At 46.1% G+C, this 22,212-nt stretch overlaps 1 protein-coding gene across 1 annotated transcript in view; it reads left to right on the top strand.

The window, feature by feature from the left end:
* Setx (senataxin) overlaps nt 1-21,813 on the top strand; it is a gene marked incomplete at its 5' end in the record, with an annotated part of 57,702 nt that extends 35,889 nt beyond the window's left edge. The window contains 11 exon segments of the mRNA XM_005408377.2: nt 1,958-2,059; nt 2,523-2,638; nt 3,629-3,700; nt 5,586-5,735; nt 6,872-6,979; nt 8,459-8,646; nt 9,224-9,316; nt 10,924-11,088; nt 14,154-14,252; nt 15,372-15,459; nt 18,662-21,813. Coding sequence (XP_005408434.2) covers nt 1,958-2,059; nt 2,523-2,638; nt 3,629-3,700; nt 5,586-5,735; nt 6,872-6,979; nt 8,459-8,646; nt 9,224-9,316; nt 10,924-11,088; nt 14,154-14,252; nt 15,372-15,459; nt 18,662-19,411 — 1,931 coding nt within the window.
* Nucleotides 21,814-22,212: the final 399 nt, after the last annotated feature.

Here is a 22,212-nt window from a genome sequence, read left to right as displayed (position 1 = left end):
GGCCAAGGTTTAGATGTTTATAAAAAAACACTGGTCTTCCGCTGGTATCCAGAAGTGAAGGTATTTCACTTCTCACTGCTTCCTAAACTGAGCCAGCGTGTCACTTTTGTCATTGCAAATGTCTTTGTCTAGTTTGAGTACTGAAGCTGCACAGGCTTTTAAAAATGAGGGCTAGCTAGCTGGGCATGGTGGCACACGCCTGTAATCCCAGCACTCGGGAGGCTGAGGCAGGAGGATTGTTGGGAGTTCGAGGCCAGCCTGGGCTACAAAGTGCGCTCAAGGCTGGCCTGAACTGCGTAGTGAGATCCTGTCTCAAAAAAAAAAAAAAAAAAAAAGGAGGGCTAGAGATGTTCAGTCCGCACTACCACCAAAAAAATAAATTGAGGAGAACTTTTCTCCCCTTTGGAATGTTTAAGACAGACTACCTATTTTGTTTTTAGTACTGTTTTATTTTGTATTTCAACAGCATAAGTTTGTAAAGTAAATTTTTTGAGAAAGTTTTCTACTTTAACTTAGGGTTTCATGTGCGTTATGTTCTCATTTTTTAAAATCTTAACTGTAGTTGTGGGTGGATCCCCTTTCTCCTTTGTAATGGATATATATTCCCTAAATGCGCCTGTGTGTAGACGCGTACATGGAAAGTCTTACAGGAAATTGGTTTTTTCCTCAGCAAGGCTCAGGCCTAGAGAGGTACGCTTCCTCTTTACTCTTCCACCTCTTCCCTGTCCCTTCGCCTTCTTTTGGGCATTGAAATCCAGGCTCCTGTTACAGGAACATCTGTCTACATTTTTTAGGGTGATAGGTACCTGTCCGCGTACTGAATGCATTTTATACCTCAGTAGATGTTGACTCACAGTAAGACAGACACCGAAGCAACGCTCCTTCACACGCTGCTCACTCTGGGAAGCTACAGCACCTCTGGTGTTTGCAGGCCTGGGTCACGCTCTCTTCACTTTTGGCCCCTGGGAATTTCTCTTACAGTTTGTGAGCTCACTGCCGTGTGAAGGGTGTCTGTTACGACTTAAGGCGCATTTCTGGGTAAAGTAGGTGGGTCTCCAATCATCTCATCTACCCTTCAGGTGAGAGCGCGAGCAAGTGAAGTAGTTTTGGGACCCTCAAGTAAATGATGGCCATAAAGTATGGCTTCATATCTAGGAGAATAACTTGAACAAGGTCAAAACTAATGCTGTAGATAACTGTATGAATAAGGGTTTTATTCTGCATGTATGTGCTGAACACGTGTCAGCCACTGTTCTGCCTGTCTTCGTGGGACTCCACATTTGGTGGAGGGAGATAGACATAGAGACAGAACAGGTATGGGTGTAGTGTGTCGGACAGCTAGGTGCTGGTGAATTCTGCGTGACCGTTGGAGCTCAGCCTGGTGACACAGTGGGAAATTTGTAGATTAATGAGATGTGGTAACCTGAAATAAAAATGTGGCTAGCAAGCAGGTAGGCTAAATACTGTTTATAGATTTTGGAGTTTCTGTCGTCTCGTGTCCTTCTGAATCTGGAGTAGCAGTGTAATATGGAGCATAGTTTCAGAATTGTGTATGTTGTATCAGAGGATTTGATGGTCAAATAAGATACTGCTTTAGAGATTCAAATACATTCTTAAGAAGATCCTCGAAGTGCCATATTCTGTGGTTAAGAAAACTGCTTGATTTTAACTCACCATTTTCCAAGTCTGTTTTGGTCATGCAGTGGTACACAGGACATAATTTGAAAAATACTAGTATAGTAGAATGTCAGCTCTACAGTGTTTATATGACTGCCTGGCTTATGTTACATAGAAGGGAAGCAGTTGTCATAGAAGGCTGTTAACAGAATACCTCATGTATAAGAAGGCTTCACTGCTCTTCCTGGTACCTAGTTGGCAGTGACAGTAGCCCCCCTTGCCTGGTTAGGATGTATTGGCAGTGTCTTCATTAATCTTTAAGTGTGACTTTTATCAACAGGAAACTGTGGAGATATAAATTTAGTACGACTGGGTCCAGAAAAATCTATTAACAATGAGGTCCTAAAATTCAGTTTGGACAGCCAAGTGAACCACAGAATGAGTAAGTAATGAACCTGATACACACCTAGTGTGTTTTGGGTGTGTGCTGGAGGACAGGGGTATTATTTTTGCTTTTTAGATACTGAGGGTTAAACCTAGAGCCTTCACACTGAGCCCTGTGCCCCTAGCCATTCTCTTTTTTTTTTTTTTAAGTTTAATTTTAATTTTGAATTAAGGTCCTTGCTGAGATTTCCAGACTAGATTTAAACTTGCATTCCTCCTACTTCTGCCTCTGAGTGCTGGCACTGCAAGCGTGTGCCACGACACCTAACCCGTACTACTGTGTTTTTGTTTTTTTGGTTGTTGTTTGTTTTTTTTTTTTTTGCTTTTCTGTAGCAAAAAAGTGACTTGGGCACTAAAGGTAATTTGGAAATCCTAGAAGCATCCTAGCTTTGAGAGCTAGTTTTCCTTCTTGTGGTGTTAGCTACAATGAATGGGTAATTCTTTATTTTTGTTTTTATTAGAAAAAGACTTGCCTTCTCATGTTCAGGAGATGCATAGAAGAAAGGAGTTTCTAGATCATCAGCTGGATGAGCTTTCCCGTCAGCGAGCTTTATGCCGAGGTGGACGGGAAAAACAGGTATCTAAGCATTTCTTAACTCCAGTCTGTCAGTAGTTATGCATAGGTACGTAAACTAGCAGATAAGTATTTGATCCCATTCATGCATTGGGGAATGGCATCATTCATATATGAAAATTTATACTAAAGTGGTATGCCCTACATCAGTGGGTTAGCAAACATTTTTCATAAAGAGCAAGAAAATAAATACTGTGCTCTCTGTAGGCCATATGGTCTCTGTTGCAGTTACTCAGTTCTGTTCTAGTTCAAAAGCTGCCACAGGTAATATATAATCCATAAAACTTTATTTATAAAAGCAAATTGTGTTGGATTTGGCACACAGGCCCAATTATATTAAATTATATTAAAGCTATGCTGAATTTATGCACGTTAAACACAGTTTAAATTTGATAAAATGAAAAGGGAATTTACTGGCTTATATATGTCAGCTTTAGTATAGCTAGATCCAGAGACCAAATGATATCTCCATATTTGATTTGTCTTTCTCTGTCATGGACTTCTTCTTCAGGAGAAGACAAGTGCCAGCATTTCTGGGCTGCACCGTCCCAGCTTCGAAACCCCACAGAAAGTGTCTCAGCTATGCGTCAGTTCCAAGGATGCAGTCTAATTAGTCCCTGGTGTAGTCTGGCAGGTCTAGTCCCTCTCTTTAAGGGAGTGGATTCCCTGATTTGCCAGTCTGTATTGTGGACTCTTCCCTGTAGCTGGAAGAATGCTTGGGGTATGATTGACAGCCTCATTTGAACTGCCTAGGAGTGAGGAATGGAGGGGCACCCCACAGCTTGGAGTGCCGAGCAGACAAAGATCTCCGCCTCACACGCTGACAGAATAGCATCTTGCACAGTAGTGCAAAGAGGGGTCAGAGAAAACAGGCTGGGGTGGCAAGCTTTGCACTGGGAAAGATACTGTTGACTCTCAAGGTGTGGAGCAGTGCATGAGAAAGCATTATCACTGCTTAGCAGTTTTAGTTAATAACGTTCTGATTTTTTCCAGAGGCAAGAATTAGATGAACAAATTGCTAAAGTTTCCAAAGAAAGGCAAGAACTTGCTTCTAAAATTAAAGAGGTGAGTAGTTCACCTGTGGCATTATTTTGGTTTTTATTTCTTAATTTGTGAAGTATCCCACTCATGGCAGAAAACATTTCTAGTTGCTATCAGATGACTAGTTGGCAGAACTAGGCTTGTAGGTGTTTTCCCTATTAAAAAGAAAGAAAGCCAATGGGTGAGTTTTTGGAAGCAACTGTGGGCCCTCCAGTGTTCCAGTCTAGCTGTAAGTAGAGGAACAGTGTAAGGCTTGGATAGTAAAGTACTGGGGGGGTTGGGTATGGGGATTGAAACCAGGGAATGCCAAACTCCATCCCCAGCACTTTCTAAATTTTATTTTGAGAGACTCTTGCTAAGTTGCCCATGCTGGCCTCGAACTTGTGATCCTTCTGCCTCAGCCTCCCAAGTAGCTGGGATTATAGGTGTGTGTCACCACACCTAGCTCAGATGCATTCCCTCCCCTCCCCGCCCCGCAAAATGTATTTTACTTTGTGGTTGGCTGATTTCACAGATGTGGAATCCACAGATACAGAGAGAGCTGACTACTTAGCTGTTCCTCCATGTTCTTTAACTGCAAAAATATCAGATAGGAATTAGACTAATTGAAGCTAGGCTGAGCCAGTTGTGTCCAAAAGATCAAAATGCTGCCCTAATGAAATCAAACAGGTCCAAGGGCAGAGAAGTAGCAATTGAGGGTGTTAGTAGGATTTTTGAGCTGAGATCTAGTTGAATTTAATGCATACTTCCATTCACAGTTTATTTACACTGAACATTATGTGAAAACTTCATACGAAAATTTTCAAACTGAAGTCCATTGTTCACAAGTATTGTTCTCCGCTGCTCATCATACATGTTTTGTGCACCACTGAATGAATCATGCTTGGCAGTTTCCTCATGAGAAAGCTGAGAAGAGAGGGGTCCTGTGGTGCATTCACTGTGCACACACAGGCATTGGAACCATGGCTGGCAGGACACAGATGCAGCGATTCAGCAGTGCCACTTCTCATTAGCAGAAATAGGCAAACAGAATGTCTGATCAGTCCCAACTTACTCATTTGGGCCCTAAGTGAATTTAGTATGCGTTGTATTGTTCATCTTGCTTTCATCTTAGTACATTGCATAAAGTAGACCACAGTTGTTTTTCATCTGCGGAAATAAAATATTTTTCGGGTACACGGTGTGTGTGTGTGTGTGTGTGTGTGTGTGAGAGAGAGAGAGAGAGAGAGAGACAGAGAGACAGAGAGAGAGACAGAGACAGAGAGACAGAGAAAATTTGAGACAGGGTCTCACTATATAGTTCTGGCTGGCCTTAAACTCACTTATTTAGGCTAGACTGACCTGGAGCTCACAGTGAACCTCCTGCCTCTACCTATCAAGTGCTGGGATTACAGATGTGGGCCACCATGCCTGGCTACACAGGAATTTTTATTAGTGATAGCTCTGTGTGTGTGTGTGTGTGTGTGTGTGTGTGTGTGTGTGTGTGTGTGAACTTTTATAAAACAAAGAATAGTATTATGTCGTGTGTGTACTTTCAAGTTTATTTCTATTTCAGGTCTCACTCAAATTGTTTCACTTTAGTACAGTTATATAATCTCTACTTACTTACTTGCCTGTATACATCGGTCTACAAAAGGATTGTTATCTACTTTGACCACATTAAACCCTAATCTTTTAAAACAGGGTTGCATTACATTTTAAGCTTAGCCTATCCAGTACTTTGTGCTTTTTGATAGTTACTGATTATCTTGGATGTTGTTTGATATCTTCTAGATGTGATGTTTACCCCAAAGTTGTACTTAATTTTTGTCATATAGTAAATGGTGATTGTTTTATAGTAAAAAGAAGCTTATCATAGGTAAGAATTTATGTACAACTAAATATGACTGACCTCACTTTGTTCTCTTAGGTTCAAGGGCGCCCACAGAAAACCCAGAGTATCATTATTTTAGAGTCCCACATCATCTGCTGCACACTGAGCACGAGTGGAGGTTTACTGCTGGAGTCCGCTTTTCGGGGGCAAGGAGGTGTCCCCTTCAGTTGCGTCATTGTTGATGAGGTCAGTGAGATGCTGGCCATATGATTTTGAATAGTGCTGTGAGAAGTCTTAGGTGAACTGTGGTTGCTGACCACTTAATAAAATGGTTTTTAACATCTGATTTTTACCTTTTATTCTGTGTATATATATACAGAATATGTGTATTCTCTTAGGTTGAAATATGCTGCTAATGGTGCCCCCCTTGATTAAAATTGCTTTTCCATTATTGAGATTACAGTTTTAAAGATGCCTAATCGTTTCTAACAAAATCCCTGCTGAGTGATTAGCTCCTGCTTGAAATATCTCTGGGTGCCTTTTGAAGTACTTGTGTATAAACTGTGCACATCCTCCTATGTGCTTAAATCCTTAAATCATCTGTCTCTAGGTTACTTATAGTTACGTATTATAATGACTTCTGACTCTGGACAGCTTTGGGTCAGTATTTCCAGTTGAACTGAACAATATCAGTTGTTCCTAGATGAGTCACTAAGTACCCCTTAGCAGGTACTTACTGTTTGCCAGAATGAAGTCAGAAGACCAGAGGAACGGAGCAGGAGACAGAGAATCAGTGGAGGAGATACAAGAGCTATCAGTCATGCCCTGTAGATACTTACATTAAAAAATAAATTCAAAGCCAGTAATCACCAAAATGAACCAAAAACTGAGTGATGAAATAATTAAAATGTCATTGAATTAAAGAGAAAGTTGAACCTGCTGATTGAAGAGGCCTACTGAGAAAGGAGGAAGGAAGCTGGGGAGGAACCTAGACACAGCTATTGTAACAGCTGCCCTTCAGAGATGAGTTCCTAAAAGAACTTCAGAGGCGAGAAAGTTCTGTCAGCACCACGCTCAGCAGGAACCGAGACCGCAGATCTGGGGCCTGTGCAGCTTTCTGACCTGGGCTGCTCCCCACCTGGAGTGCACTGTGGTGGCTGATTTCACAGCACATGTTGAATTTTTTTTTCTAAATTGTATTTAGAGAGTTTGGTTTGGTTTGGGATATTTGATTTTCTGATGAAAAAATTGTACTTTCATGTAAAAATGTGGTACTTTTCTGAATGACTAGAACTTGAGCGAAGTAGGTAAGTCACCTATGGATCAGTGAGCAGCAGAGATTGAGATGGTGTTTTATGTTGCCTGCTGTGCTTTCTTCCAAGGCTGGGCAGTCCTGTGAGGTCGAGACTCTGACGCCGCTCATCCACCGCTGTAACAAGCTCATCCTGGTAGGAGACCCTAAGCAGCTCCCCCCGACGGTCATTTCCATGGTGAGTTGTTCTCAGGGTGAGGTTGAAGGGGGCTCTTTTTGTTTTTCAGAAGGTGGCTCTTTTTTGCATCATTATCTCATAATTTGGAGGGAAAAGTAGGGAATGGCTGAGCAAAGAGACACACCACTTGAGTTTTAATAGTAAAAATGGCTGTGCATGTCCCGTTGTTCCTGTTGTGCCTGCAGATGGGAAGCCCGCCTGCGTGGAGGCACCCACTGTGGCGAGGCTTTCCCCGAGGGCTGGCCGTGCGCACAGGATACCTGAAAGGGTGTGTCTGGTTATCTCAGTAACACGAAAGCAAGAAAAGAGTCTCAGCCTGCTCATTAATATTTAAATATGCATAATTTGATGAAGATGTTAGAAAAAGGTTATTTTGGAGTACATTTCCAATTTGGAATAATCTGTCCTGTAGTACAAGAAAATGTGCCCCTTGTATCATTTGAAGTGAAGGTGGCAGAAGGGAAGAAACTAATTGTAAACTCATCCTGTGGGAAGAGAAGCACCCAGACCGAGGCCCAGGCTGCCCTTTTGTTCAGTCACATTAAACTGTGTTGATAATGCACATGAGTGTCCAGTAGCTGTGTGGGGTGACCTGAATAAGCCTAGATAGTGGTTTTGAAATGTAATAAAATGGATTTTACCAATACATAATTTTTTTCTTATTTGCAGTGCTGAGGGTTGAACCCAGGGCCTTGCACATGATAGGCAAGCGCTTTACCCCTGAGCTACATCCCTACCCCCTCCTTTTCTTTGAGACAGGATGTCTTGCTGAGTTGCCCAGACTAGCCTAAAACTTGAGATCCTCCCGCCTGATCCTCTCAGAGTGCTGGGATCATAGATGTGTGCCCCAGTTCCCAGCTCTAATATATAATTTATACAATGTTGCTCTTATAATCCCAGAGAACAGATCATTTTCTTTTTATTTATTTATTTATTTTGAATTTTTTGTTCTTTTTTTGAGACAGGGTCTCACTCTGCAGTTCAGGCTGGCCTTGAGCAGTGCACTTGGTAGCCCAGGCTGGTCTAGAACTCACAGCGATCCTCCTGCCTCAGCCTCCCGAGTGCTGGGATTACAGGCGTGCGCCCCCATGCCTGGCGAGAACAGATCATTTTCAAAGCATTTCTTTTCAGTTGTGGAATGAGTGTGTATGATTTTTGTTCTTGTTAGCGTTTTTTGACCGGAATTACTTAAAATGATTGCACAGTTCTGCATACAACATCGGAGCACAGGTGCACAACTGTGCTGAGGAGTAGCCAGAAGCACACCCCTCGCTGAGTGAAAGCCTCTGTGTGTGGAAGGACGACTGGTGGGTGTCTGCAGAGAAGAGTGGAGCGTGCACCCTAGTGCAGCTCTTCAAATCTACATGTAGTTTGCCCCCTGAGCCTAGCCAGAGATGTGTTAGGGCGAGGTCATGTTTTTAATCGCAGAAGCAGGTCTAAGCAGATCACTCGAGAGGATTGCTTTGTTTTCCTCCACAGAAAGCACAGGACTATGGCTACGACCAGTCAATGATGGCGCGCTTCTGCAAACTGCTGGAGGAGAATGTGGAGCAGAACACGATCGGCAGACTGCCAGTTGTGCAGCTCACCGTTCAGTACAGGATGCACCCGGACATATGCCTCTTCCCTTCCAATTACATTTATAACAAGAGCTTGAAAACACATAAGTAGGTTCCTTCATGACTTGCAGGCTTACTGTGTTTATAGGCTTCACTGCTTAGGAAGAATAACCATTTTACTGTGTTCTTAAGTCTTGTCACAAAACATTTTAATAATTTCAGTGTTAGCTGGATCAGATGCAGACAAGCAGAGAGAGCGAAGTCACTGTATTTATACTGTCCGGAAAGAGGCATTGGCATACCTTCCCTCAGCTGGGGGAGGGCCCAGGCCGTCACCCTTGCTGTGCAGGTGCTTTGCCACTGCCCACCCGCCAGGCCTTTCATGCATATTTTTTATTTGTTCTCTTTTTAAAATTCTTTAAAAGGTGGACTATAGATAGTGTTATGTGGCTAACCTTTTTTCCATTCACTGTATTTTGAGTAATCTTCCTGTCGTAGTCGTTAGAGATCATTTTCTGTAGCCCTAGAACAGAAATACCGTCCATTTTGGACCTTTTCGTAGTACCCATCTATAGAAGAAGATTTCTCTTGTCCCTTTACTGTCCCTAGCTCCCTCCGCCCCACAAAAGTGGCAGTACTGCCCGTCCTGGCACCCCAGACCCTCATGGCAGCTGCTCCCTTACAGGTTTACCGAATCTGTTCGATGCTCATCAGACTGGCCCTTTCAGCCGTACCTCGTGTTCGATGTCAGCGACGGCTCAGAGAGACGGGATAACGAGTATGTGCTCTTCACTTGCCACCTTGGGTAGTCTCAGAATTGCAGCGTTGTTTCTGTTCAGATTTGTGTTAAAAACGTTTCCTATGCACACTTTGTGCTTCGTGCCAGGGCGCAGTCACTTTTCCCACCCCCTCACAGCTTCTGCTGAGTGGAGTAGCGGCGAGGGTTAGGCCAGCAGGGGAGCAGACACACGCAGTGGTGACAGTGCTGAGGGTGCAGGCACAGGCTGTGGCGAGGGGACTGTGGTCTCGTAGGGAGACGACACTAACCCGATCCTTGCCTGGATGAGTGCAGTCATCCTGGGTGGTTGTGGCTGGGCAGAAGAGTAGATGCATCTGAGGTCAGGGGAGAGAGGGGGCGAGTAGACAGAAACGGGACAGGTCTTCGGATTTGGGGCTGTGCGTGAGGGGACATGGAGGCTGTCTGTAAAGGAGAGTGGAAAGGAGCGGTGATGTTGGGAGGTGCCAGCAACATGGGAGGGGCCGGGGACTTTGGTGAGAGGAGAGGATTGACCGCCTGGGGGCAGTATTTATTAGCACGGGCGCCTCTCATCTCCCAGCATAAGTGGAAACCCAAGTTCCTCCACCACTACCAGTCAGGACTGCCTAGCAGGCGGTGTCCTGGAGCAGAGTCAGGGTTCAGGTAAAGAGGTGGCGGGAGAAACGGAGGAGGAGCCCTGCCCTCAGTGCACTTGTAAGCCCAGCCCTCCGGAGGCTGAGGGAGGAGCGCTAGTTGGAGCCCTGACCCTGTCTCACAGTACAGATGGGCTGACGGAGCTCAGCGCAGAGGTCCTGGATTCATTCCCCAGTACTGAAAAAAGCCAGCCCAAGGGGAGTTGACTGGCTGGCCGCAGCACCAGCAGACTGCAGCAGCGTGGTAGCTGTGGGGCCCGTGACAGCAGAGCCTGGGACAGAGAGTTCCAAGTGGCTTCCCAGAGAAGCGGCAGCGGAGCAGAGGCTTCAGGGACAGGGCAGGTGGCCAGCTGATGGGTGTGCAAAGCTTGGGAGACAGCCAGCCTCAGGGGTCCCCTGGGGTGCTGCAGGTTGGCTGCGGTGTGGTAACAGGTGGAGTGGGAGCTAGGTGAGGCCCGTGGTGGGGGTGCGCATAGGCCAGCTGCAGGGGCCCTGCTGCTCAGCTCTCTGTGAACACCGGCTGCCTGCATGGGTGGCATCTTCTCTTGCACAGCTGTTAGGCCCAGTGGTGGGGAATTAAGGAAAATAATGTATCTGATGTTCTTTCTCAGTTTGTGCACAGTAGCAAGTCTCTTAAGTCATGTTAGCACTTCGTTCGTATTTGCATATTGTAAGTTCTCTTGCTCTTAGGATGGCTGTCATTGTCTTAGCAGATGAAGAAGTGTGTGCTTAAGCTTCAGTGACTTGGAACTTCTTTCTCCGCAGCTTCATGTTGCACTGGGCGGTTGTTTGTATTTGTTGATGTGCATGACATTCGTGGTCACTGTAACATCGGAGCCATAACTGGCTGAGTAAGAGATGAGACCTGTCTGCCCGCCCTTCCCTCTAGTGGGAACTTAGTTCACTGCTACTTGTTAGCAATTAAACTACTATGAGTCTTGATATGTTTTTTTCTTTTTCTCCTATTTTGTTTAGCTCATATATAAATGCTCAAGAAATAAAATTGGTGATGGAAATAATTAAACTTATTAAGGACAAAAAAAGAGAGATTAACTTCCGAAACATTGGAATAATAACCCATTACAAGGCTCAGAAGACGATGATTCAGAAGGATTTGGACAAAGAGTTTGATAGGAAAGGGTGAGGTATTTTTGCATATATTTGTATGTTTCTGTTGAATTAGAAAAGAGAGGGAAAGGAAACTGGACACAAGGTAGTGGTCAAAGACCGCAGGAAGAGATGGGGCAGCACAAGAAAGCTGGGACTCCAGCTCTCAGAGACTGGCTCCGGTGGGTCCTGGTCCCAGGTCCCAGGGACCAGCAAGCTGCCTCCAGGCAGGCATCGGGAAGTTAGCCCTGTGCTAGACAGTGAGGTTACCCGAAAACTCCCCAAGTGTTCTCCCCTCGGTTCTGTGATTGATGACATGAATTGTAATTCTTGCAAGATAGGTGAAGTCATTTTGAGAGCACTGTGTAGTACTTCATGTCTTTACGTGTAAGGTGTAGATGGTTTTTGTGTTCTTACCTGAACAGTAAGTTAATGATGCAGTATTAGAAATCTGTTACCTCAAAAGTTTGTTAACCCAGAAGTACACAGACAACCAGAATTAACTACCAAAAAGTAGAAAATCTAAACAGGGGTATGTAACAAGAGATGGGGTTGGTATTCAGACCTCACAGTAATAAAAAGCCTGAGCAGGCTTCCCTGATTTATTCTACCGAACACTAAAACAAGAATTAGCACCAGTCTCTTCAAAATAAAATGGGACCCCCGCCCCTGTTTGCTTTTAGTACTTAGCAGTTACATTCAGCTTTGGTTCCGAGCCATACACGCTTCTCTTCTTCATCAGTCTTGCTCCCCTGCCCAAGCATACATTCTGACTAGGTCTTAAGAGGATAATATTTACCCTCCTACCAAAGCAGGGGTAGGGATCGCCAGAAAACTGACAAGTGCGTAACTTACTCCTTCTGAACATAGATGCAGAAGTTCTAAACAAAAAGTTGTAGACTTAATTCGGCAGTGTAGCAAAAGGATTATACATCACGACCAAGTGAGATTTATCCGAGGGAAGCAAAGTTGGGTCAACATAGGAAAGTCAGTGTGATGCCCCACATTAATAGAGGAGGAGGAGGGCACCTGCTATGCAGTGGGTACAAAAAGGCGTCTGGTAGAGTCCAATATTCTTTCTTGGTAAAAATGCTGAGCAAACTAGCAATACAAAGGAGATTTCTTAACCTAATAAAAGGCATCCATGAAACCTCAAAGCTCTCATCATTCTTGATGGCAGCCCAGAAGCCTTTGGCCTAAGATCGTGAAAGAAGTTTGCTCTTACTGCTTCTGGTGCACATCAACTAGAGGTGTAGCCAGCGCAGTTAAGAAAAGGAATTGAAAAAAAGGTTGCGGGGGATGCTGGGGATTTAGCTCAGCCGCACAGCGCCTGCCTGGCAAGTGTGAGGTCGTGAGTTCGATTGCCGGTACCAGAAAAAAAAAAAAGAAAAAGAAAGAAAAGGAATTGAAGACAGAAGTAAAACAGTGTCTTCCTAGATGGCTTCGTCTACTTATAGAAGCCCTAACGGAGCCATGTGAAGAAGATGTTACTGCTAATAAATGAGCTTAGCAGAGTTCAGGATATGAGGTTGTATATTAAACATCCGCTGTTCATCTATTCACCTGCAGTGAACAATCTGAGAGAGAAATAAAGACAATTCTACTTACAGTAGCATCAAAAAGAATAAAATGCTTAGAAATAAACTTAGTCAGAGAAGTGTAAGGTTTGCACATGGAAAGCGATGAAACATGGCTGTCAGAAATTGAAAAACAAGGCGCTGGGGATTTAGCTCAGTGGCACAGTGCCTGCCTGGCAAGCGCAAGGTCATGAGTTCAATTCCTGGTACCAGAGGGAAAAAAAAACCACCAAAAAAAAAGAAATTGAAAACCACCCTGGGGAGTGAAGAGGCTCAGTGCCGTGAAGACGGCAGCGCTCCCCACAGTGACGGGCAGCGCAGGGTTGAAGGCTCCAGGTGCGTCTGCCTGGCCTCAGATTGAGTGGTAGTTTCTGAAAGATGACTCCAGAGGGGGAAATCCGCACACTGGATTGCATGAAGGTGAAAAAATGGTTCAGAGGACACAAAAAGAGTAGAAAGGACGGGATGTGGGCCAGGCTAGAGCACTTAACGGGGTGCGTGAGGCCATGGTTCTCTCCCTCAGCCCTGCGGAAGGGGAGGAAAGAAAGAGAGGGGAACAACCAACAAAACAGAGAACATACTATGCAAATCCTGTATCTGGGAAGACACTCCTATTAGAGCTCTTACAATTCAGTTTTTAAGAATGAGCAAGAGATTTAAATAGTTTGCAAAAGATACACAGGTGGCCAGTAAGCACATGGAAAGATGGTTAATATCACTTGTCATTAGGGAAGGGAAAATCAAAAGCACAATATACCAGCTCACAGCCACCAAGATGGTTATAATTAAACAGCAAGCGGGGATGATGTGGAAAAATTGGAGCCTGTATACATTGTGGTGAGGAGAGGAAATGGCAAGTTGCTATAGAAAACGCTGTGGTAATTCTTTCAAGATACTGAATGTAGAATTACTGTCTAGGTAGTTTCACTCTAGGTATATATCCAAAAGAATTGAAAAAAAAAAAAAAAAAAATATTGGGGCTGGGGATTTAGCTCAGCGGCAAAGCGCCTGCCTGGCAAGCGCAAGGTCGTGAGTTCGGTTCCTGGTACCGGAGAAAAACCAAAAAAAAAAAAAAAAAAAAAAAAAAAAAAAAAAAAGAAAAAAAAAGAAAAAATATTCATATAAAAACTTGCACAGGATTTCTTACAGCGATACGAGTCGTAGTAGCCATAAACTGGAAATCACCCAAATACCTACAAGTTGTAGATGGATAAATTGTGATATGTCCTCAGAAAAAAAATACTGCTACTTGCTACACAGTAGATGAGCCTTGGGTGTGTTAGTCTAAAAGAAGCCAGTCGTAAAGGAGCACATTGTATGGCTCCATCTGTGACATTTTAAATACAAGAAAACCTAGAGGTGCAATATAGATAGATGGTTGCCAGGGCATAGGAGAGAGAGCAGATTGATGCTAACTGTCAAGGTACCATGACAAAGGTTTAAAAATACTACCACTTTATATAAGGAAGTATATTTACAGGTGTTTTACTTTCTGAAGTAAACTTCTCTCTGTGTAAATAGACCGGCAGAGGTGGACACCGTAGATGCCTTCCAGGGTCGCCAGAAGGACTGCATCATTGTCACCTGCGTTAGAGCAAACACCACGCAGGGCTCGATCGGGTGAGGAGCTAGCCTTGCTGCTATTTCACTTGCTTTTAGTCTAAGATTAGGCCCATCAGCCATCATGGTTAATGTATTAATTTCTTTTTTATGAAACTTTTTTTTTTTTTAGACAGGGTCTCACCGTGCATTTCAGGCCAGCTGTGAGCTTACTTTGTAGCCCAGGCTGGTCTCAAACTCGCAGTGACCCTCCTGCCTCAGCCTCCTGAGTGCTGGGATTATGGGCTCTTTTATAAAACTTGTATAACGTGATGAAGGTTTCTTTGAAGTTGTGAAGTAGATCCATTGTTAGGTCTGCTTTTTTATTAACACATCTCCTGTCTTTAACAAAAGAGAGAGTAATTGGAAGAAGTTTATTTTGCCAGGGGCACTGCCTCACCTAGTACTGTGTGTGTCATAAAGTGGCTGCCTGTTATTTCTGTTCCCTGCTGTGCCTCCGTTTGTTCATCCTCACTGCTGTCAGTTTGCTTCCTGAAGATGCCAAGGGTTCCCTTGAGTCTCCCAAGGCCTGAGACTCTTGATGTGATTATTTGTTCCATCTCATGAGACCCGAATAGGATTGATAGGTTATTAGAAAATGGAATTATTCTAAAAGAAAAGAGCAGTTGAGGCGATCTTTCTCCATCCTTGGTATGGGGTGGTTATGGAGGCTGGTTATCACCAAATCACTTAATAAATAGTCTACTTTTTCCCAGCTAGTTTGAAGTTTTACATTTATTTTGTTTTTTGATTTATTGATACATTTGTCTGATGTTTGTATATTTCTGCTTTGTGTCCATGATATTTTAACATTCCAGATATAATTAAGAGTAATTGAACTGGTCTGTATGTAAGATTTATAAGGCATACTCTTTAAGTTTTCTAGTGTCTCATCCACGTCAGAATAGGAAATGAATGGATGTAATACTGAAGTGAAGCATCAGAGGTTTGGTTCAATTGCGATTTTAATGGGATTTGCTTCTGGGCCAGGAACTGGGGTGGGGCAGAGAGAGAAGCCCCTTGCGGATGGCAGGACGCGGAAGCAACACTCAAGACGCTGCTCAGTGCTGCCTGTGCTGTGTAAAGGGGCGTGCGGCACGGTTCTGTTCGGGGGAGAATTGATTCTCTTTCTGTTGCTAGGTTCCTGGCGAGTTTGCAGAGGTTGAACGTCACCATTACGCGTGCCAAATACAGCCTTTTCATCCTTGGACATCTGAGGACCCTGATGGTAGGTAGCTTCTTGGGGACCACAAGAAACTCCAGTGTGCTCATGGTTGCTATCCCTGGATTGAGTTCCATTTTTGTTTTCCATCGAAATTGAGACATATTTTGGAGTAGATCCATTGTTAGGTCTGCTTTTTTATTAACATCTCCTGTCTTTATTTAACAAAAGAGAGAGTAATTGGAAGAAGTGTATTTTGCCAGGGGCACTGCCTCAGCTAGTGCTGTGTGTGTCATAAAGTGACTTTTAAAGTAAGTTATGTCCTCCAGCAACTTTCTTCTTGGAGCTTTTGTATACCCGTACAACTGCTCACTTTCTCAGCCCGCAGCCCAAGTGTCTGCCCTGGGTTCTCATGGTGACCTTTTTCAAAAAATGACCTGTACCATTAGTGTTAAAAAAAACTGTAACCTCACACAGGTAAGCCGGTTAGAACAGCATGTTGATGTGGCTGCGATCGGTGCCGTCTGATGCCGGAGAGCGAGTAGGAGCACGCAGTGGTCGCGCTTGCCTCTTGTCTGTACCTGAGCCGCGGGGCCGCACAGGCGCTGCTGGGCAGAGGCGCACGGCTGTGCATCTTGGGTGGACAGACGGAGCTGCCAGTGGCAGGGCCGGTATGGCAGGGTGTAGCATCGACTGGTGTCTTGTCTGCAGTCATACCTTGGGGGGTTTTTTTAAGGAGTTACTTTTTGGTCATGGAAGGACAGAAGCTGACTCAGCAAATTTTGCCTCCCGCCGTCCCCCCCCCCCCTTGGTACCACCAGGGGCGTCCAAGTACACCTGTCTCCCATGACCCTTCTCTTGCCTCCATCTACCAAGCTTTTGTGGCTTGTGCACCTTGTAAAAGAAGTTTCAAGTTATATGCCCTTTATTTGTAAGTTGATATGAAAAAACTTTTTTCATAAATTTAAGTATTGCTGAGGATTGTGTTTCTAATATATTATAAATTCTGACATTTTAAAATAAAGAGTGGGGATGGAGTAGTTGCCTAGCATGAGGCCCGAGGTTCTGTTTCTAGCACTGGGAAAGAATGGAAGGAAGGAGGAGGGATAAAGCAATTACATGGGAACCTCTTGCATCGCTCTTGTATATGCCAGTGGAACGGGAAGATAGCAGTGTTACTCCTTCTCCTCTTTGGAACTCTGTTTCCATCCGTACTTGCGCAGTGTTCATCTGTTTTTATATTTATAAGTAGATACCTTTTTACTAATCTCATCATTATGCTGCTTTGCCATAAAAATTTATATGTAAATTGAAAGTTTAAAAGCCATTTTTCATAGGAGAAATGAATGGAACCTTTCTTTGCAAGTTCCTTTGGGTGTGTATCTCAGAGGATTTTTAAAATTTTTTTGTTGTTGTTGTTTTCCGGGACCGGGAATCAAAGGATTTTTTTTTAGTTTTTGTGTGACCATAGGTGCTGGATGTTCAGTGATTTTTCAGTCAGATGACCTATTACAATTGTTACTGTATAGTTGAGCAGAATAGTGTGACTGTCTGACAGGTTTTGACCCAGTTAAACTGGCAAAGGTAAACCTGCTGCAGACAAGTCTCGTCCTGATCCTTTGACGAAGGGCCTCCGTGGACAGCACTGCTGTTGGCAGCCAGGCGCCTCACATGTCCTGGAGTGCGCCTTGGGGTAAGACTTGGAATGGGGGAGAGTTGTCTCGAACTTGAAGGACAGATGGAGGAGGCGAGACAGCCCAGCTGGAGACTGGAAGTGGGGTACACGCATTTGCAGAGCTCTGAGCTCCAGTTGGTGACACAGGCGGCGTCCTCACTGTGAAGGGCAGCACTGCCGCGGGCACTCACCCCACAGGTGTGAGACTGGCTTTCCTCTCCCCAGCACCACGGAAGCAGCAGGCCACAGGACAGAAAGCCCCAGCTTACCAACTCTGCTGGTTCTAGGTTTCCTTTTCTTTTTGATTCCTTAGCTCAGTTTTCCCTGTGAAAACGGCAGAGATTATTAAAGCACTTGGTTTCCTCTGAGAAGCCAAAATTGAGAAGTCTTTTCTCAGGAACTGTTGCTGTGACCTTAGGATTGGGTTAAATGCCAAGTTCAGGTGTAGTAGATTCAGAAATAGCAAAGCCGTCTACCTCATGTGTGTGTCAGCCACCAGCCAAGCTCTCTGGGGCCTCCGAGGGTGAAGGGAACTGAGCGCAGGCCTGGTGCTGCTCATGGGGCTGTATTCCAATTTTATAAATGAGGAAGCAGGCTCACAGAGGTCAAGTCATGACCCAGGAGGAGTCATTTCCCAGCAAGGAAATACTGTGCAGCCTCACCTGCATCCAGCCCACCTTTGTAAATAGTGTAGGAGCCTGCGTGAGGGAAGCTGTCCACTTCTTTTCCTTCCCATCCTTTGGGTTTTTTCTCCATTTTTTGCTCATTCTTTGTTCTTTCTGAAGAAATGCAAGTTTTAGTGGTTGTAAAGCAGCCGGTAACTACTGGGGGAACTGCAGGGAAGAGAGGAGAAATTCACTGGTTTTTTACCTCCAGACGTGTTTTTCAATTCTTAAGGTCCTCTAGAAAAGAAACAAAGTGGGGTGATACCTTTACATGCTGTTTCAGGGGATTAGGGTATTCTGACATCTCTCTCGATAGGGCCATGTGCTGAGAAGCTGGCCTCTGAAGCCACGTCTTCTGTTGGAGCCCGAAGGCCGCAGCCCTGCCGAGGAGGACACACAGCGCTCCAGACACGCAGCCCCTGTGCAGTAGCCACAGGAGTGCGGGGCCATTGTGCACTCGGAACAGGGCTGGCGCTGCTGAGGAACTGAATTTTTTATTTTAATTAATGGAAATTTATTTATTTTTTGTTGGTTTGTTTCAGTACCAGGAATCAAACTCATGACCTTAGGCTTGCCAGTCAGGCGCTTATGCCACTGAGCTACATCCCCGGCCCAATTAATAGAAATGTAGACCGGAAACTTTTGGCAACTCTTGTAAATCTGCAGGACAGCTTTTTACCAGGTAGCGCTGAGTAGCAGAGCTGAGAAGGGCCGGCCCTCCCCATAGCCGTGGCCAGCACTGATGTTCAGCAATGTGGATTTATCATTCTGTACTACAGCGTATTTTTTCCTTTCAGTTTTGTCTGAGAAGTAGTGTCTAATCATGAAAGTTTACGTACTGTTTGTTCAGAAATGGAAGCTATAGCCCTGTGCCTACCGGGTGTATTTCTTTGGTATATAATTGTTTCTTCCTTCTCTTGGTTTGAAGGAAAACCAGCACTGGAACGAACTGATTCAGGATGCTCAGAAGCGCGGGGCTATCGTTAAGACCTGTGACAAAAACTACAGACATGACGCTATGAAGATCCTGAAGCTTAAGCCCATGCTGCAGCGCAGCCTGACCCACCCCCCCACCGCCACCCCTGAGGTGCCCAGGCCCCCGGGCGGTCTGCCCAGCAGCAGGCTGGACAGCGGGCTCGCCAGGACGTCCTTCGCTCCTTCTCTGTACCACAGCCCCTCCGACTCCAGTGACGCTGCTACCACTGTGACTGCAAGGGACCCTGAAAGGCCACCTCTGCAAGACCGACTTCGAGACCCACGACTGCTCAGGAGATTCGAAGCGGAAGCCAAGGCGGGGACATTCCTCGGGGATCCGCAAGCCCTGAGCCCCCAGTGTTCTGCAGCAACGCCTCCCTGGGCAGAGCTGGGCTTTTCTGTGACTCACCAGGACATGAGCGGTGCCCTGCAGCCGTCTGCTGCTAACATCACCCCTCCGAGCCACCACAGACCTCTGGCACAGGGTGAGCCTGCTGCTGCTGGCACTGACACATCTGGGAATAGAAGGAAAGGTGGTGACCCGGAGGGCAGGCGAGGTCACAGGAGAGAGGCTTGGGGTCTCAGTGAGGGTGAGCAGGAGAACTGCGGCTGTGTGACTTACCACTCAAAGAGGGACTCTGCCTGGGACTGCAGGAGACCGGAGGAGGACAGCAGTTCCAAGAAGAGAAAGCTTTGGCAGTAAAGCCACGTGAGGGGACTGCCAGCCACGGGCACTTTATGAGCTTGAGGTGACCAGTGACGAGGACCATCCCGATGAGGTGATTAGTTTTTTCCTTTAAGGAGCGTGTGTGCCACTGGCAGACACAGAAGTACGTCCCGATGCCGAGCCTTCTGGTCACCTTGAGTAGATTTTGCCAGTTGCACATGTTTTCTGAGGGCATTTGAGCATCTGTAATAATGTCCTTGAAATCGTTACTCCTGTTCTCTGAATGTTGAGCTTTAGTTCTTCTGTAGAGAAGGGGGTTGGTCTGGAGTGAGTGTTGTAAAAGTTGCAGTGTATATTTGTATAGCAAATAACAAAACCCTTTTAAAGTTTAATCTAGCAGACCACTTTTCCTTGCTTAAAATGTTCATCATTTTTTAACAGCAAACTTTGTATTAAAAGTGAGAGGAAGGCAGGTCCTTTTGACCATTGTTACGGGGACAGGTTTCTCTAACAGCCTAGGTCATGTGGGATAAACTGAGTTAGTGCGGCTGGCTCAGGGGCTCTCAGCTGTGTTTAGAGACGACAGCCAGGGCCTCGTGGGGACCTCGGGAAGTGCAGTCATGGGAGGTGAGGTGCCGGCAGCCGCGCTCTTCAGTGAGGCACCTGGACACAGGCCTTTGAGTCTGCGTCAGGTACGCACATAGTTCTCTGAAATTCTCACTCCTCTTGAAGTAGACGAATTCTTGACCTGTTGAGGCTCTGAGAGTTACAGCAAAGCCTGACACTCCCCCAGCATTCCGACCACCAGGCCGCTCTGGGACCACTGGGGCAGGCCCACGAGAGCATTTCTGGTAGGAAAGGTCCACTCCGAGAAGGAAAGTCCCAGAGTAAGAGTTGAGGAGGAGGAAGGGAGCCGACAGATGTCCCACTGTCCTCAGGGCTGAGGAGGCTCAGGACGGAGGGGCCACGTGACTTGGTCCAGGAATCCAGGCGTCCACACAGAAGGCGCCTGAGCGTGTGACTGACTGGACAGACGACCATATGACAACTTGGGGCTTGCAGTGAATGCTGCGGAGCCTGCCCACTCATTTGAGGCAGAAAGACACGTTCCCAAGGTGAATATGCACTATCTGAAATGGCTTTTCTCATTTGCTTTCTCAAGCAAAAAGTTCGGTGTAGAAATGCTCTTGGCACAGGGTGTACAGAGCGTTGTACAGCCAGCCCTGGCTGCCCGGTTTCCACGGCTCCGTTACCCACTGATGCCTGCACGTCTGCCTTGTGTCAGCTGCACACCTTGAGACCAGGGTGCGAGGGGGGCCTCCTCAGAGCCGACGCCTGCCCCCCGTGTGTGGGTGCAGTCTGTCCCAGGCTGCGCGCTGAGGGAGCCCAGGGTGCGGTGGGGTAAACCCCGCGCTCTCTGCTCCATGCTTCCTCCTTGTACCTTTGCCAAGAGACCTCCTTGTTACCGCAAGTTTCCTTTCCTGTTCTCTTGGCAGAGTGCTTGGTTTAGCAGAGGCTTGTGGGTAAGTGGAGAGTCCAGGTAGCTCAGGGAGGCGTGGGCGGAGCCGAGAGCCAGACGTCTCCCTCTGCGCCTGTGCTGATACTCACGTGTGAGTGCGGAAGGGCTCCACTGGAGTGCAGAGATCTCAGCTTCCTCTCCAGTGAGGAGACCTTGTTCTCAGGTTGTGTTCATCTGTTGGGCCACTGCTCACTGGCTGGTTTATGCCAAAAGCAGCGGGAGAACTGCATTGTCCCTTTCTCCCACTTTTTGGTGCCGGTGGTGGAGCCCAGCGCCTCCTGCGCGCTAGGTTAGCGCTCCACCCCATCCCGTGTCCTCCCTCTAAGCGTACAAGCCTCAGCCCAGCGACAGCCTCTCTCAGGATACAGTTGCACCCAGCATGAAGTTTGAAGCGTATTTATTGTAGTGGGTAGGTGTAGTTGCAGGGAGCTGCGTGTCAACTGTGGCCTTCGCTGACGTGGCTGTCACAGCGCGCACTGCTGAGTGGGGGTCAGTCTGTAGGGTGGTGAGAGACCCCTCCCCGCTTGCCGTGGCATCGAGACAAAGTGCCCTTCTTTTGGTGTTAGCTACTCCAGCGGGAATACGACATATCCTACTTCAGAACTTGATTTGCTTCTTTGTACATAATTTTCCTTGGATTTAATGTGCACAATTTGTTTATATGTTTTTGTGAATTATCGGGAGCAAATTTGATAACACATGTGAATAACCTGTAAATAAATTTCTAACAAATGTGTACTAAACTATTTTCTAAAATTAGCTGTGCGGATCGCCAGTTTCTTGCTATAGCTTTCACAATGCTATGGATTCATAGCTGGAGTTTGGTGAATAGTAGCCCTGTTACCTGTTTAAAACCTAAATTTTAAGAGCCGATGACAATCAAAAATAGAAATAAAACACTGAGATGGGTTGGAAGTTACATGTGACTGAGTTAAGACCTCTGTTACGCCCTGTTCCCCAGTGGGCATTTGTCTTTCTGGTGTGAGTGAGCTCAGGCTGCTTCCAGCTCCTGCTGGAGCCCTGCTGGTGTGACGAGGGGCATCGTGGCCAGCACTGGCCTTCCGTGTGTGTCACAGAGGGGTGTGCAGAGCCACCAGCTCACCTTCAGCCGGGGAGCGTGAGGGAGGAGGGACAGGAGAGCAGAGCAGTGGCCGTGCCTGTGATCGGAGCTCCCAGGAACACGGGAGCCACAGGCTGTAAGTGGCCGTGGCCTGGGTGACTACTGGGAGGGGCCCCCATTCTGTGAAAGCAGGAGCTGCGGGCGGGAGGCTGCGGGTCAGCCCTCTTGCTTTGCCTTTGGGAGCGCTTGACCTCAGCC

The sequence above is a fragment of the Chinchilla lanigera genome, unplaced genomic scaffold (genome assembly GCF_000276665.1).
Source record: "Chinchilla lanigera isolate Chin_1 unplaced genomic scaffold, ChiLan1.0 scaffold00112, whole genome shotgun sequence".
NCBI lineage: Eukaryota > Metazoa > Chordata > Mammalia > Rodentia > Chinchillidae > Chinchilla > Chinchilla lanigera.
This window is presented reverse-complemented; position numbering and strand designations above follow the sequence as displayed.